Source organism: Thermobia domestica, chromosome 8 (genome assembly GCF_964235325.1).
Source record: "Thermobia domestica chromosome 8, izTheDome1.hap1.1, whole genome shotgun sequence".
NCBI classification, from domain to species: Eukaryota; Metazoa; Arthropoda; class Insecta; order Zygentoma; family Lepismatidae; genus Thermobia; species Thermobia domestica.
The window spans coordinates 290,478,202-290,497,363 of NC_137461.1; the positions used below are offsets into that span (position 1 = coordinate 290,478,202).

General features: G+C 38.3%; 1 protein-coding gene across 3 annotated transcripts in view; it reads right to left on the minus strand.

Annotated features, from left to right (window-relative positions):
• The window catches only part of LOC145693708 (choline-phosphate cytidylyltransferase A-like), a 210,482-nt gene that overhangs the window by 36,548 nt on the left and 154,772 nt on the right, over window positions 1–19,162 (minus strand). For all 3 annotated transcript variants that reach the window (XM_081769987.1, XM_081769988.1, XM_081769989.1), the window contains one exon: window positions 4,640–4,756. In XM_081769987.1, coding sequence (XP_081626113.1) covers window positions 4,640–4,756 — 117 coding nt within the window. The remainder of the gene's footprint in view (window positions 1–4,639; window positions 4,757–19,162) is intronic.

Genomic DNA, 19,162 nt, shown 5'->3' on the forward strand with positions numbered 1-19,162 from the left:
CTACATCGAAAAACAGTGATAACCAGGTGAGCCTATCCGCATTCCTTCGTGTCTACGTAGATAACTTATTGGATGTTCCTCTATTGCATCCATCATTGATTATTATTATAAAGGCCTCCATGGGGACTACATAGAAAAACAGTGATGACCAGGTGAGCCTATCCGCATTCCTTCGTGTCTACGTAGATAACTTATTGGATGTTCCTCTATTGCATCCATCATTGATTATTATTATAAAGGCCTCCATGGGGACTACATAGAAAAACAGTGATGACCAGGTGAGCCTATCCGCATTCCTTCGTGTCTACGTAGATAACTTATTGGATGTTCCTCTATTACATCCATCATTGATTATTATGATAAAGGCCTCCATGGGGACTACATCGAAAAACAGTAATGACCAGGTGAGCCTATCTACATTCCTTCCTGTCTAGGTAGATAATTTATTGGACGTTCCTATATTGCATCCATCATTGATTATTATTATAAAGGCCTCCATGGGGACTACATCGAAAAACAGTGATAACCAGGTGAGCCTATCCGCATTCCTTCGTGTCTACGTAGATAACTTATTGGATGTTCCTCTATTGCATCGATCATTGATTATTATTATAAAGGCCTCCATGGGGACTACATAGAAAAACAGTGATGACCAGGTGAGCCTATCCGCATTCCTTCGTGTCTACGTAGATAACTTATTGGATGTTCCTCTATTGCATCCATCATTGATTATTATTATAAAGGCCTCCATGGGGACTACATCGAAAAACAGTAATGACCAGGTGAGCCTATCTACATTCCTTCGTGTCTAGGTAGATAATTTATTGGACGTTCCTATATTGCATCCATCATTGATTATTATTATAAAGGCCTCCATGGGGACTACATCGAAAAACAGTGATAACCAGGTGAGCCTATCCGCATTCCTTCGTGTCTACGTAGATAACTTATTGGATGTTCCTCTATTGCATCCATCATTGATTATTATTATAAAGGCCTCCATGGGGACTACATCGAAAAACCGTGATAACCAGGTGAGCTTATCCGCATTCCTTCGTGTCTACGTAGATAACTTATTGGATGTTCCTCTATTGCATCCATCATTGATTATTATTATAAAGGCCTCCATGGGGACTACATCGAAAAACAGTGATGACCAGGTGAGCCTATCCGCATTCCTTCGTGTCTACGTAGATAACTTATTGGATGTTCCTCTATTGCATCCATCATTGATTATTATTATAAAGGCCTCCATGGGGACTACATCGAAAAACAGTGATAACCAGGTGAGCTTATCCGCATTCCTTCGTGTCTACGTAGATAACTTATTGGATGTTCCTCTATTGCATCCATCATTGATTATTATTATAAAGGCCTCCATGGGGACTACATAGAAAAACAGTGATGACCAGGTGAGCCTATCCGCATTCCTTCGTGTCTACGTAGATAACTTATTGGATGTTCCTCTATTGCATCCATCATTGATTATTATTATAAAGGCCTCCATGGGGACTACATCGAAAAACAGTAATGACCAGGTGAGCCTATCTACATTCCTTCCTGTCTAGGTAGATAATTTATTGGACGTTCCTATATTGCATCCATCATTGATTATTATTATAAAGGCCTCCATGGGGACTACATCGAAAAACAGTAATGACCAGGTGAGCCTATCTACATTCCTTCCTGTCTAGGTAGATAATTTATTGGATGTTCCTATATTGCATCCATCATTGATTATTATTATAAAGGCCTCCATGGGAACTACATCGAAAAACAATGATGACCAGGTGAACCTATCTGCATTCCTTCCTGTCTAGGTAGATAACTTATTGGATGTTCCTCTATTCCATCCATCATTGATTATTATTATAAAGGCCTCCATGGGGACTACATAGAAAAACAGTGATGACCAGGTGAGCCTATTTGCATTCCTTCGTGTCTACGTAGATAACTTATTGGATGTTCCTCTATTGCATCCATCATTGATTATTATTATAAAGGCCTCCATGGGGACTACATCGAAAAACAATGATGACCAGGTGAACCTATCTGCATTCCTTCCTGTCTAGGTAGATAACTTATTGGATGTTCCTCTATTGCATCCATCATTGATTATTATTATAAAGGCCTCCATGGGGACTACATAGAAAAACAGTGATGACCAGGTGAGCCTATTTGCATTCCTTCGTGTCTACGTAGATAACTTATTGGATGTTCCTCTATTGCATCCATCATTGATTATTATTATAAAGGCCTCCATGGGAACTACATCGAAAAACAATGATGACCAGGTGAACCTATCTGCATTCCTTCCTGTCTAGGTAGATAACTTATTGGATGTTCCTCTATTGCATCCATCATTGATTATTATTATAAAGGCCTCCATGGGGACTACATCGAGAAACAGTGATGACCAGGTGAGCCTATTTGCATTCCTTCGTGTCTACGTAGATAACTTATTGGATGTTCCTCTATTGCATCCATCATTGATTATTATTATAAAGGCCTCCATGGGGACTACATAGAAAAACAGTGATGACCAGGTGAGCTTATCCGCATTCCTTCGTGTCTACGTAGATAACTTATTGGATGTTCCTCTATTGCATCCATCATTGATTATTATTATAAAGGCCTCCATGGGGACTACATCGAAAAACAGTGATGACCAGGTGAGCTTATCCGCATTCCTTCGTGTCTACGTAGATAACTTATTGGATGTTCCTCTATTGCATCCATCATTGATTATTATTATAAAGGCCTCCATGGGGACTACATCGAAAAACAGTAATGACCAGGTGAGCCTATCTACATTCCTTACTGTCTAGGTAGATAATTTATTGGACGTTCCTCTATTGCATCCATCATTGATTATTATTATAAAGGCCTCCATGGGGACTACATAGAAAAACAGTAATGACCAGGTGAGCCTATCTACATTCCTTACTGTCTAGGTAGATAATTTATTGGAGGTTCGGCTATTGCATCCATCATTGATTATTATTATAAAGGCCTCCACGGGGACTACATAGAAAAACAGTGATGACCAGGTGAGCCTATTTGCATTCCTTCGTGTCTACGTAGATAACTTATTGGATGTTCCTATTTTGCATCCATCATTGATTATTATTATAAAGGCCTCCATGGGAACTACATCGAAAAACAGTGATGACCAGGTGAGCGTATCTGCATTCCTTCCTAGGTAGATAACTTATTAGACGCCCCTCGTATACATTAAAGCAGAGGCAATGTTGCGTAAGTCATAACCTTTGCTCCCTTTTCCTTAGAAAATGTAAAGAAAAAATCATTTTAGTAAGGTTTAAAGGTTACCTTTTCGTAATTAAGACTTATATTTTTGAAAGGTATGCGACTAAAATAAGGAGAATATTTTAAATATGTATAAACTGTATAAAATATACTATTTAACTTTGTCACAGACTGTACACATCCGGCAGAACGTTGTATATTTAGGGATGATTGAAGTAAGAAGTATATATTCTATTAAAAATTTTATCCGCTGCAGGATTCCAAGACAACGTGATACGTAATCAAATGCAGTTGAGTTCGTTCCTCTAGTCTCTGCCTTAACTTAGATTTTGAGAGAAATGTTACTCTGGCAACATTGTAATTTCTATGGATGGCAAAACTGAAAATTCTTACGGTTCTTATTTTGTTGTAAAAACACATTATCTACGATTGTGCGTTGCATTTCATTATCTCCTTTTTCTTATGAATAAACAGGCAAAAATAAAAATGGTAAATTTTGTATTATTTTTAGTATGTCAGGCTCTTAAGTCACTCACTGACTAAATACTATAGTATAAAACAATTTCTCAAACTCCTTCCGAATAAAATTTCACCGTACGCCACTGATTACAACTGACATTGAAAAAGACAACATCGATATACTAACTTTTCTGCACGTTATGCCAAAGTGCGTCTGCTCGTAGGTTAATACGTTTTGTTGTATTTGACACGGGTGAAAAATGTCTGTCACAATAAGATATATATTCGCTACTAGATCCTAATTATATTTCTCATTTTTACCTCTGCTCGCGATCACCAGGTTGAGAAACCCTGGACTACAAACTTCCTTATATTAAAAGTAGTTTCTTTTTAAGAAAAGAAAACAAAAAACCTCGTGTATGTCTGAAAACTTGACCCAGGTGTTTATCTTAAGCAAAATAATAGCCTCTTACATTCATTGTGCTCTATGTAGTGTGTATCTAGACAGTATCAGCAACAAAGATAATACGGAGAGCAGAGAATGCTAATCAATTTAGGCCAACACGTCACGAAATATTTATTTTTATGCTGCTGGGTGTTGTTAAGGGCAATCTTATTCATATACAATACCAAGAACAATCTTGACCTTGAGCATAAAATCAATACTACTTTATTTTACTCGTAACAATAATTGTACGCTATATTATCTAATTGCATATTAACGAAGTTTCAGATACAAACAAAAAGACCATTTTATACTGAAGCATTTACGCAAAAGCAAGAACTGAGCGGGACAATTTGGAAGGAAAATGACCAGGACTAGGCCTATGCATTAAAAGTACTATCACGGAATTTGTCTGGTGCGAACCTTGAAACTGAAAATATGGTTTAAAATAAGAGTCTTGGTACTTACCACCGACAATCAAATAAACATTGGGAAATATATTCTTGGCCTGCATGAGCTGCCGAGCATGACCCTGATGGAAAAGGTCATAAATTCCATCAGCATATACTCGAACTGGACGGTGCGCTGAAACAAAAAGAAATATTGTTCTCAATATAAAACATTCGTTTTAATAGTAACATATATTATCATATTATAGACTATCATAATTACGCATAGGAATATGGTGCGTATTCCGGTGTACGTACGAAGACTTGTCAAATTTTAGCTTCGACTCTAGGTCTCGACCATTAAGATGAGTTTTCTTTTGTTTTGCCAAAGAAACACTGAAGTGGTGGCACTTGAAGAAGTCGGCATTTCTTTTTCCCAGGAGAAGAAACTCTTACTTTCTAAAGCCTTATTTTAAACTTGAAACACGATAAACTGTTTCAAATTAAAAATAAAAAATATACAAAGAGTTGAATTTCCTAACAGGTATCTTACGTAAGAACTATATATAAATACAAGAACTATACAAAATAGTTTCCGAAATCCAAATATACAAAAACAGTTGTGCAAGGGCCAACTTCCAGAACTTTGTCATCAAACAGAACCATTTCGAGCATAAAATCTTGCTTTGTGTGTGGTGAAATTACGAGAAGATAATTCACTTCGAGTTCTTTCCTAATGGTCGTATCATCAACCCGCGGATGACCGACAAGTCCATCTACGAATACCGACACAGAAGTTCAACATTTCGTATGATACTGCACCGCATACTGTACATGACCAATCTTTTGCAAGCTCGTGCGTGATGTGTGTCTAAGAGCTTGGCAGACGATAACGGACACAAAATGATCTTATCTTTGGACCATTTGGATGAAGGACGTGATTTTCTAGAAGGCAAAGTGACAGGTAATAAGTCAACAATTTCGAAACAAAGCAGTCCACTATGATATGACGATATTCCAACTCTCATGAAATTCAGTCACCCACTCTGCCAACAGTCCTGCTGACAATGTTCTGGGATATCCAAGGCATTCTTCTGGAGCAGTTTTGAGCACCCGCAAGTACTGTGGCTACAACCAACTGTGATAACACATTGAACAAGTTCAGTCACGCGCTTGGTGAAAAGAACTTTCCAACAGACATGTTTTTTCAGATGTCCGATTGCACTACAGTAACGCTCGCCTTCACATTACTGAACACGTTTGTCCAAAACTGCTCAATTTGGCTGGAAAGTGCTACAGGATCCACCACATTGTCCAGACCTTGTCTTCTCAAACTTTCATCTCCTGAAAAAATTTACGGGCGGTCAACGGTTTGATACAAATATGTTGTCCACAATGGATAAAAGCTCATTAGAAAATGGACTGTTATAAACATCGCACAAAATTAGGGTCTCGCTGGAAAGAATGTCTCAGTTCTTACCTTGAAAAAAAAAAAAAAAAAAAAAAGACAGCACGCATAGTTCCGTTGTGTATGTTTTGGTTTGGTTATACACTATGTGATCAAAAGTATCCGGACACCCCCTAAAACATACGTTTTTCATATTAGGTGCATTCTGCTGCCACCTACTGCCAAGTACTCATTATCAGCGACATCAGTAGTCTTTAGACATCGTGAGAAAGCAGAATGGGACGCTTTGCGGAACTCACGGAATTCGAACGTGGTCAGGTGATAGGGTGTCATTTGTGTCGAAGTATGTACGCGAGATTTCCACACTCCTAACCCTTTGGGGATCTTATGGTAACTTTTGTACCATACGGGGTGTTTCATGGTACATTGCGTTATAACTCTCCTATTTGAGCTTTTTCGTCCGTTTTTTTTTTTTTTTTTTTTTGTTTTTCAAGTCCAGAGGCATTGTAGAAGACATTACGTATGGTTTCACACCTTCCTGCGTCGAGACATAGGAGGTGATGACGTCATAAGTCTAAAATTTATATTTTCGTGTAATACTTTTTGGTGGGGTTTATGTAAAGTATTTTTGGCGGGCTTATTTTTGCACGTAGAAGATTGAAATTTTGCACAAACATGCAGTCCACCGAGTAGTATTTACCAGATTTTTTTTTTCAGATTTCTGCGTTAAAACAGGGGGGTATCCAGAGGGTCAAAAAGTAGAAAAAAGGGATATTTTTACCCAAAAATCCCGTTTTTCCTCATTTTCCCGCCTTAGATACATGATGGAGACAAGTGAGCGGTACCACCTGAAAGGCAGTTCTATTCTGAAAAGAATGATGTGCGACACATGGCCCTAGGGTAATTAGGGAAGTGTCAGGGAATTTTTACCAAAATATACTTCTGTATAGGGGAATTTTGGACATTTTCGGTATTATATTTTTGCGGGCTTATTTTTGCACGTAGAAGATTGAAATTGTGCACAAACATTCAGTCCACCGAGTAGTATCTACCAGATCTTTTTTATCAGATTTCTGCGTTAAAACAGGGGGATACAGAGGGGCTAAACCTTGAAAAAGGGAAATTTTTGCCAAAAAATCCCTTTCACGGGATTTTCCCGTCTTAGATACATGATGGAGACAAGTGAATGGTATTGCCTGAAAGGCAGTTCTATTCTGAAGAGAATGATGGGCGAGACATGACCCTAGGGTAATTAGGGATGTCTCAGGGAATGTTTAAAAATTTCCCTCTGTATACGGGAATATGGGACATTGTCGGTATATTTTTTTTTGGCGGGCTTACTTTTGCACCTGGAAAATTGGAATTGTGCATAAACATTCAGCCCACCGAGTAGTATTTACCAGATTCTTTTCAGATTTCTGCGTTAAAACAGGGGGTTCAGGGGGGGCTAAAAGTTGAAAAAAGGATATTTAGACCCAAAAAATACCGTTTTTCCTCATTTTCCCGCCTTAGATACATGAGGGAGACACGTGAGTCATACCGCCTGAAAGGCAGTTTTATTCTGAAGAGAATGATGGGCGAAACGTGACCCTAGGGTAATTAGGGATGTCTCAGGAAATTTTTTACCTGAGATCATGGTGTTTTACGGTAATTTGGGGCATGGTGGGAATCTATTATATAAAAGAGAACGTACAAAATCCTTTGTTACCTCATCACGCTAATACGGCTGAACCAATTTCTTTTATTTTTGGGGGGTTATTAGGATTTGGACCCTAGATGGTTTTTATCATATCACTTTAATTTTTAATTACCAGTGTCTTGAGATAATTGACCATTCAAGTGTCCATAACGTACAAATCCTTTGTTAGTTATTCATCATAGGTAAAAATAAACGTATTTATATGCAACCCGCATGACCATGGAACTCGGCGGGTTAACATAAATGACAGGCGATATACAGCGGAAAATAGCTTGAATCTTCTGTTTAAAATTTTTTAAAAGATTTGCTTATTTTTACAGACACTTTTACAATATGCCAGCACCGGGATGACCGCAGCGAAGCGGGGCGGGTTAACATAAATGACAGGCGATATAATGTTAACATTTAATGCAATCTTCTATGGTTTTTATCATATCACTTGAAAGCGAAAAAGTAAAAATTATCTAAGTAACAAAGTTTATTGCGTTCCGGGGTGACCGCAGCGAAGCGGGGTGAACGCTGCTAGTTCTTGATAAAATTTCTCTTGTCCTTGGTATTCAAGATACAAACTTGAAATTTGGCACACACGTTCAGTATACCAAGTACTATCTCTCAGATTTTTTTTTAGATGGCTACGTTCAAACAGGGGGGGGGGTCCAGAGGGGGCCAAAGTTCGAGAAAAAAATTTTCCCTCCGAAATTTTCACTTTGACATTTTTCCCTGCTTCTGGTATATGGTATGAGCATGCAAGTGGTACCATTGGAAAGCCAGCTCTATTCTGAAGAGAATGAGGTATGAACCATGATCCTAGCATAAACAGAGACGATGCAGTAGCTGCTTGACTGAAAGTCTAAAAAATAGCCCAAAAACACAAGATCCCAAAAGAGCTAAACATCCCTAGGTCCACTGTGTCTGATGTGATAGTGAAATACAAACGTGAAGGGACACGTACAGCACAAAAACGTATAGGCCGATCTCGTCTGCTGACTGACAGAGACCGCCAACAGTTGAAGAGGGTTGTAAAGTGTAATAGGCAGACATCTATCCAAAATTCGAGGTGCTGATGATATGGTGTGGTCGTATTTTTCTTGGAAAGGGCTTGCACTCCTTGTTGTTTTGCGTGGTACTCTCACAGCGCAGGCCTACATTGATGTTTTAAGCACCTTCTTGCTTCCCATTGTTGAAGAGCAATTCGGGTATGGCGATTGCATGTTTTAACACCTGTTCATACTGCACGGCCTGTGGCGGAGTGGCTACACGACCATAACATCCCTGTAATGGACTGGCCTGCACAGACTCCTGACTTGAATCCTATATAACACCTTTGGGATGTTTTGCAACGTCGACTTCATGCCAGGCCTCACCGACCTACATCGATATCTCTCCTCAGTTCAGCTCTCCGTGAAGAATGGGCTGACATTCCCCAAGAAACCTTGCAACACCTGATTGAAAGTATGCCTGCAAGAATGGAAGCTGTCATAAAGCCTCAGGGTGGGCCAATACCATATTGAATTCCAGCAGTACCGATGGAGGGCACCACGAACTTTTAAGTCATTTTCAGCCAGGTGTCCGGATACTTTTGATCACATAGTGTATATAAAACTTTGAACAAGAAAAATAATGGTATCTGTTACTTTTCTGTACCTAGTATATAATAAACAATTTTAAGTAAATTTAGTTTCGAGGTCTTGATATAATAATTAAGGTAGCAAGCTAATTGCTCTGTTAAACACTTCTCAATGTCATGGTAAACGAAATTCACACCGCTGTAATTTAAATGAGCAAATATTACAACCTTGTGCCTTACTGAATTCACTTTTAACCAGTATCGCTAACTTATATTCATACATTATTGTTACCCTTGAACGTTTTGCAAAGCATCTATGCGTGTACACGTATGTATGAAGTAAATCGATAAAATGTGCACACGCTTGTTGACTTATGCGTCCAAAGAATCAATGCTTCAATGTCACCTTTTACAAAGACCTTGCGTAAAACAACACACCTCAACTTTATTATATCAATGAACTGACGATTACGAAAACATGTTGGATCATTCGGAAAAGGAGCTGGCTTTGCGAGTGTATCCACTGTCAACACATATCTCTGCATGACCTGAACAATACAATAATTTTATGTAGATCTTTGAGTTGAGTTGATTTTGAGTTTAATGTCCCGTTTAGCAGCGAGGCTATATGAGACGTGGACCTATTGATTAACGTGGAATCCGAACCACATGAGTTCCCACCGGGAATCGAATCCGGGCCTCCTATATAAAAAACAAGAAGTTAAAGGAAAGCATTTTCTTGATGAACTAGGTGTTTGATGTCTCTGGAGTTTCTTCATTATAACAATTGATCTAAATATTAACTTCTTTGATACACCAGTGATATGAAAAATATTTAAGCAATTGTTAAGATTTTTTCTGGAAATAAAGAAGCCGTCTGGTGTCGTCATTCAGTCTAGGGTACTTGGCTAATGATCACAACACTCATCCATTACAACCTCGAATCAATGTTATGCGTTGATCTTTCACCACTATCTCGTTATTATTAACTAACAACTAACTCTATGGCATACGGAACCCGGAGGTTCAATGCCGCGTTCACAAAAGCTCTCCACTGACTTCTATCCTTAGCCAACTAGATCCAGTTTCTACTTTGTATTCCTATCTCTGCGAGATCCATCTTAATAATTTAGTTATTTGTGCTTGAATCGACGTCACCTTCAGAAACCTTTAATCAGATTCGAGATTCGAGCCCGGGAAATCCCAACTGTTACACAAAAACGCTGAGTTAACATCTGTTTGAAACCTCATCACAAATCCTTGAAGACTCCAACCTAGATTTATATCTATATGGAGAAGTTAAAGTGGTCGAGATACGACACTAACATCAGTTCCTTTTTCCATCGTTAGTAATATACTTGAAATTAACTAATAAGGATCAGAGGTCATGAAATTGTAAGTATACTTTGATCATCTCTGAGGATAATACAGAGTTCCATGGAATTTTAGTTGGTTATTACGCTTGACTGACATACAGGGCAAGTCAAAAAGATAGATCTGATTTCAGAAATGTATTCTGTGAAAACGTGTGTTGTTGGAGTCACGCGCTAAAATATATATATATATATATATATATATATATATATATATATATATATATATATATATATATATATATATATATATATATATATATATATATATATATATATATATATATATATATATATATATATATATATATATATATAAAATAGGTAAACTGTCCAAGATGTTTATGTGAGAACTTCGCGTAACACGACACACATCAAGCTGATAATCTATCTTCTGCCAAACCTTCTGTAGCATGTTGCGAACTCGTTCCACTGTCTCTTTCCCAGTCGACGGACAGCCAGTCGATTTTCGTTTACAGACGCAGCCCGTTCATACCGTTGAAATGTCCGATATTTAGTACGGAAACGCTGTTGGGCACTAATCACAGACTTATTTACATGATAATCAAGCACACGGGAAGGTCTCTAATTTCACTCAACGCCATTTTCTTTAAGGTTGGTGTAAAGGGACAAGTTTTGCCGATAGATGTCACTACGGTCTTCGTATCTCTCTCATGTATTTTTTTACCTTTTTCGAAAATTTACAATTTCTGTTACAAATTTCAACCTGGAGACTTCAAATTTTTAGAGAAGGAACTTCATAACCTATCGAAGGCAACAATCCGTGGCAATTTTTCATTTAGAATTTTCTTTATTGTTGGAAGAGTTCCATTGTTAAAGGTTTGGACATCCAACCCAACAATGAAGCCATTTAACAGTGAAAAAATTTAAATAAAAATTGAAACGGATTGTTGCCTTCAATAGGTTATGAAGTTCCTTCTCTAAAAATTTGAAGTCTGTAGGTTGAAATTTGTAAGAGAAATCGTGTATTTTCGTCAAAGGTAAAAAAATACATGAGAGAGATACGAAGACTGTAATGACATCTATCGGCAAAACTTGTCCCTTTAAACCAACCTTAATTGCTCGGTGCTGACTTAGCGGTAGAAAGTGGAAATACTGCGTGGAAACTAAACCTTGAAAGTTGACCTTTCGAAGCGCATGTCTCACGAAGCTCATGTCATACGTTTATTAGCTTTCAGAGAATACATTTCTGAAATCGGGTCCATCGTTTTGACGCGCTGTATATAACTGAGTGGTTATATTGTAGACTGGAGAAAATCGTACATTTATTGTCGAAACATATTAAAGAAATAGCCACACTATAATTGCGACGCTAATGTAATTTATTGTGCTGCCAAAATGTCTTGAGCCGTGGCAAAAATGCGAACTAAAGCTCACACCCTCACACACCCATGCGTTGAACCAATAAGGATTCAGCTGTTGCTAAGCGAGAGAAAGCGAGTGGAATTCCTTTAGCCGATAGCAGCGCTTGCAACGGAAGACTAGGGATCAAGTCAATGTGGTATATTTATAGTACCTTGTTTGAGTAGGCCATGGAAGTGCTTCTGATAAGAATACTTGTTTTGCTACGGATAAGAAATGTCAAATATACAGTTGAACTGTAAAAGAAGAAACCTCCCGATTGAGGTTACTGCTGCGTTTTGACTCATTCATCCTGTGTGCGAATTAGATAATCTATATTGGGGGGGATAAAATTAGGCCAAAGGACATAGTCTGAAGGTTCAAATTTCAAAATGAGACAATAAATGCCTTACCCCCCATATATATATCTATATCTATCTATCTATCTATCTATCTATCTATCTATCTATCTATCTATATGTGTGTGTGTGTGTGACATCTGTAATAAATAAGAGATTTATTAATTTAATAAAGCTACCGACAATAACTATGCACATTGTATGACATACACTAGTGCTCTCAACGGGTCGGGTCGGGTCGGGTTGAAGTGACTGACTGAAGATCCGAAGATCCGAGAAGTGAAGATCCGAATTGACTGACCCGACCCGACTGGCCCGAATCGTGATCCGACCTGATTGACCCGACCTGACAACCCGACCCGATAACCCGACCCGAGTTGACCCGATTGACCCGACCCGAATAACCCGACCCGACCTGACCCGACTGACCCGACCTGATAACCCGACCCGAGTTGACCTGACCCGACCCGACCCGAGCTGACCCGAGTCGGGTCGGGTCGGGTCAACCCGATCCGTTTGAGAGCACTATGGTCACAACACTGGGTGAACACCAAAATGCACTCCCATTGGGAATTGAACCCGGACCACGTGTACCGAAGTCTTACACGTTAACCACTAGCTAGATCAAGCGGGGATTTGTATATGCATCTTAATGAATATTTGGCACTTTTGAGGTTTGGTTATTTCTTTTTATAACTGATACCAATGTCCGACGTGGGAGATATTTATTTTTATTTTTATTTTATTTATTTATTTTTATTTTATTTTTTTCTTTAGTTCTACGTGACGAAATTTTTCTTCAAGGTCAGTGTTCTCACCTGCTGGGACGGCAGGGCGTCTTCTTGGAAGGCAGTAGCAAGAGTCTCTTGGCGGAGACAAAAGGAAATCGTTTAACTACAATGATAAGGGTTGAGGAAACAGGAGAACACCTGTGATTTTTTCCAACCCTTCAACTTTCATTCCAAAATAGGTTCTTATGATTCCGGGACCCGTACCACTTTGATTTTTCTTTCTCGGTAATTAAAACGTATTTTACAGTATATATAGTTGCACGTAAGAAGATACATAATATGAATTTAAAAATACAGGTTGATATTTAATTATAAAGTACTAATTTTATTTCATCACTTTCAGCCCAACAAATGAAATTCAAACAATTCGCTCCCTAGGTCTTGGTCATCAATACTGCGTCTTATTCTTTGTCTTGCAGTCAAGTCTTGGTCCTGCATTTCGTAGTCTTGGTGATCTTTCATGCTATACAAGAGCCAAGAATGCTCACCTCATCGGTACAAATGAAGACCAAGTGTGATTTTGATTATGGTATTTCATACTATACGGAAAGCTAGAAAATACGCTCATCGCTACTTGGTGATCACCAAAACAAGGCCAAGAGCAAGATTACTATGCAATTCGTCTTGCATATCCAATCTTTATCTTGTTCTTGTATCGATGTCCTTGGGCTTGGTGAAATAAAATGAAATATTCACTTTAAGCAGGGGTGTAGCCAGCAGGTTCGTGTAGGAAGGGCCCGTCGTTTTTGAGGGGGGGGGGCAGCTACAATGTACAAAGCAAAAAATGTGTTGCTGCTAGTGTTTTTCAGGCCTAAAAGAAAGGAAAATTTTGGTTTCCTTCTGGAAAACTAAAAACACTATTTTATCTTATTTATTATTATTATTATTATTATTATTATTATTATTATTATTATTATTATTATTATTATTATTATTATTATTATTATTATCCATAAATTATATTCAAGATAGTTTTTATTATGCTTAATCAAGAACTACTGCCCGGGACCAAACGCTATACTTTTGTGCATAACTATAAAAATAACCAGAAAGTTCTGTCCCTTTTCGTGGAGGTCTGTGTTCAATTGGACCTCACACCGTGAGTTGAATGCGAGTGGAGATAAGGCGAACGTCAGTTGTTGGTGTGGGTATATCCAACATACTACCTGGTTGTGGCAATTCAGATACACAGTGAACTTGCGTAAAGACAGAGGGAACATGGGACATCCACAGAGCGTCATAAGAGCATGTATGCTGAACGAGTTCAAATGGAGGTCAAACGCCGCTGTAGCGGGACAGAAAATATGCCAAGCCTTTGTTGCCAAGCCGTGACGACGCGGACAGTGCAGCGATGGTTTAACAAGTTTAAGGACGATGACCAAACACCCGAAAACACCACATGCCAAAAGACCAACACATGTACGTACAAAGAGGAACTGGGACTACAATTCAGTGTGTGGAGAAACCATTCGGCAGCACATCCATTAAGTTGGGAAGCACTACAAGTTGGGTCTCACATGTTTTGACTCCGGGCCAGAAGGCAACGCGGCAGTTGCATGGGTTTATTTACTGTTTCGGAGCCATTTCTGGACAGGGCGTTGACATGTGATAAAAAGTGGGTCCTATACGAAGCTCCACGGCGCCGTCATCATTGGTTAGCATCCCATGAACCGATTTCAAAACAGCCGAAACCAGCACTGTACCAGAAGAAGGTCCTTCTGTGTGTTTGGTGCATCGTGCATCGGGAACTGCTATCAGCTGGTCAGAGTATCAATGCAACTGTGTAGTGTCAGCAGTTGAGCTGTGCTCAACAAAAACTCAAAACTCTGGAGCCATCACTTCTGAATTGCAAATGTGTCCTCGTTTACGGGACAACGCTAAGTCCCACGTGGCTAGGATGACTCAGGACACCATTCTCCGGCTTGGATGGGAAACAATATTGCAACCACTATATTCCCCGGGTATTGCACCGTCCGATTATTACCTGTTCCATTCTTTGGACAATCACCTTAGAGGCCGCCAATTCAAATCCCTAGTAAAAGTCCAAAATGCATCTGATACCTTCTTCGTTTCACGGCCCACCAACTTCTACCGCGATGAATTCCATGGCCTTCAGGAACGTTTTCAGAAGGTCGTCGATGTTGATGGGGACTATTTTTGATCTTCCAGGTTAGGTGACGTATCGATGTTCGAAGGTGGTGGGTGAAAAAGCAACAAAACTTTTCTTGATTACCTTTTTATTTAAATTTAAGACCTTGTATACAGAACCTATGTACACAAGATTGATTTTCTTTAAATTTCACTTAATTTCTTTATAGTTTCCTGACAAAAATATTTATTTATTATTCGTGACTAAAAAAAAAAAAAAAAAAAAAAACAATTATTTTATTACACTGAGTAGAAATAAAAGAGAGCGAATGAAATCCAAACTGAATAAAAACATTGTTTCTCACCAAATTTTCCATTCTCTGTCTTTTAAAATACTTGTTAAAGCATATAAAAATATAATGTACTTACAAATTAGTTTAGTACCTTTGTTTTATGGCTGTATTTATAATATCTTGTTAAAATGTTTGTCTTTAAACTGTCAAATATAAATCGCAGTAAATTGTGTAATCTGCTGTCACAAAAATGTATCCTATTTTTCGATCGGTATGGAAAAACAATATTTCTCCATACTATTTTACCGTATATTATTTTCAATAATTTTGTTACTTTTAAATGAAGGAAGCGAGATAATTTTACTATGATGTTTTTAAAGCTGGTCATTTGGGGGGGGGGGCAGGAAACCATTTGGGGGGCCTGGACCCGATGCCCCCCCTTAGCTACACCCCTGAGTTTAAGGTCCCTCGATTCTGCTTCGAGGCTAAGGGATATGGTGACCATGAGAAATGAATGAAATGGTGGAATGAAGAAAGTGGGAGGAAACAGGAGAACCCCGAGAAAACCCACTACACGGCGTTTCTCCACCACAAAGCCTACTTAACACAAGCTGGGATCGAACCATGGACACCATGCACCAGAGATGAATTCTCTACCACTGAGCTACCGCTGCCCTGCTTGGGCTTGGTCGTCCATATCCAATCTTTCATTTTGCCTTGCTTAAACAACTTCTAGTTTTGTTCTAAATCCAGACTCCATATTGGCGTAGATGTTAATATTACAGTCGATTGGTAAAATCAATCTTCCACATTTAAAAATTAAAATACACACAAGTACAAAAATAAGCATTTACCATAAAAACACTAGCTGCAAGTGTTCAAAATACATTTATGGCTTCTATAAAATCAATTGAAAATTGCTATTTTTAATTACGCAGATAGTGTAAAACAGCAGTTTTCGACTCCAGCCGAGTTTAAGCTCAACCTAAAATTAGTTGACCAAAGTAAACTGACCCGACTGACCCGACCCGACAACCCGACCCGAGCTGACCCGACTGACCCGACCCGACAACCCGACCCGAGCTGACCTGACCCGACCCGTTTGAGAGCACTAACATACACACACCCCACTAAACCTTTCTGAACGTGTTTTAATGTTGTACTCACTCTTGTCCCCGTAGCTCTCTAAGGTTTATTTAGTTAATAATTCGGCTTGAGCGATAGCCATGATCATAAGCATATGTTAATTTTTCCACTCATATTGAAAGCTTCCACTTTGCATTAATACATACAGGTTGCGAAAAGAAACCTACTTCAGTCTTGTGAAAACCACTAAAATTATCAGTTAAACCGGACATTTTTTTTTTTTTAAAGAAAATCTAGATATTAGCCTATCAAATAAGAAATTGATTGTTGCTGGTCCCAATTTCTCACATCAAGGTCAAATCGAAGGCCAAATATTTAAAATCTCTCAATTCAAATTTCGAGCTTGTGCTTCTACTTCTCGCTAAAGCTGTGCTCATCACGACTTTTTTTCTCCAAATATCGATTCCGTGATGGGCACAGAAAGTCAACACTTAAAAATTACTTTACTGTCAGGTTGAAGATGAGTTGATTCACTATGGGCTACGTTATTCAAATAAAGTAAAACATTACACTGAAGTTTTTCAGACAACATTAATTGCGTGGACAGCAAACTGTACAGCGAAAAGATGGAAAAATGAAGGGTTAACTTAAAAAAAAAAAAACGCTCCAGTTGAAATGCTTATACAGACACGGACAATGACACGGAGAACCAGTCGTATTAACAAATGCTGAAACAAATGTTGAATTATTCGCTTATTCACCTAAAAATCACCTTCATTAATATGTCTGCTCACTAGGAGCGTATCCCCCAGCGTGTACGTTAACATATACTTACGAGAGAGTACCTATATCTCAGATTTTGAGTACAGTTTCAAAAGTTCATTTCCGTAAACTGTAAAAGTAGTGATTACTATGCTAATTATCACAAATTAAATGCAACTTTTGAGTTGCATACACACAACCTACTAGGGAATGAAGACCATGTGCTAACAAAGAGTACACTGGAAAATGAAATAATATGTTATAACAAAAATTAAAATAAGATGATAATCGATACAAATATAGAGGATGAATATGACATATCCGAACTTCGCCAAGTATGGTAGAAGAAGCTATTTGTTTACTTCTTCTTGGCCAACCGCTAAGAACATTTATAAATCTATATGTGGTCTTTGTTATACGCAATTAGTACATTCAAATTCACAAACGATGACGAACTGAAGGGTACGAAGGTACAGTTGCAAGTAACAACCGTAGTCATAATAATATAGTTCTACTAAACAACGTTGAAAATAGTGGGTAATTTAGGTGGTAAGTAGAAATGACCAAAACTGAACAGTTTACATCGATCATTTCGAAATACAGCTAGAAGATTAAATTTACAAGAAATAACAAAAATCAGTGAAATTTGGAGTTATACTAAGCATAGTTTGAGGGGGAAAGCGAGCATCCCCGGTGGGGACACTTCAGCTGACTTCTTTGGGGGGGAACAAAATGTGATTGAGGGGGGAAATCCCCCTCATCCCCCCGGTAATTCGCACCCTGCATTCATCTATGGTAGTTCTACGAGGAATGTTTCCAAGGCGCCTCATTTCATTATGTGATGACATTGCGTGGCCTACTCACTCACCAGATCTGAACACTTGTTATATATAACAAAAGGCGAAGTATTAGTATTTAAATATAGGCCCCAGACAGCTAAATAAGTTATAAATGACACCTGTACAATGACAAGAGGACATATCTGTGGGAAACTACAGAACTTCAGGACAAGGCTTCAAGAGTGTATACTCGTGGACGCAAGCAATTGGACGATATCTTTAAAACAACGGGATCAGGGTGTCTACTACAATTCAAAAATGAAATTTCGTGACTTTTTCCGTGACCAAAGCATAACATTCATACCCTATTCTTTGAAGGTATTTTATTTTATCTCTACTTTCAAAGGCTGTTCCCTGGAGCGATAAAACTTGATGACTTCTCACAATACTTTAAGTACATTCACTGTTTATAGTCTGGTACTCATAAATCCACTAATCTTATAATTACATATCTAAATACACATGATGTACATATTTTGACAAATCCTTAATAATCCTTTAAAACTGTCACACTGATATAAACAGTTTTACTGATCGATTATGTCTCTTCTTTAAGTTGGCTACAAGAGCGCACATGTTGTGGTTTCCAAGGGGGTGGGGGGCAAGTATAAGCGACATTTCAAATATAGTTTCAAATTTTGCTGTAACTATTCTAAAATTCAATTGAGTTTTCGATATTCCAAAGTACATTTTTTTCTAGGGGGACAAGCGCCCCACCTTGCCCCCCCTAATGGGCGCCCTTGGTTGGCTAATATTGTTTTACCCCTTTTTAGGCCGAATTTTCATTCATGAGATAGTAGCATACATTGCTTGTGATTTAAGTAGTGTCTAAAGCTGAGTATAGATATTTTGGGCGTTGAATTTTGACGTTTTATAGAACAAAAATTTTCACTCTCTACTTACATTTGTACAGATAAAGAAAAATCGTGACCCAAAAGCAAAATTTCGTGACCTTTTCTTGACTTTCAAGACCGT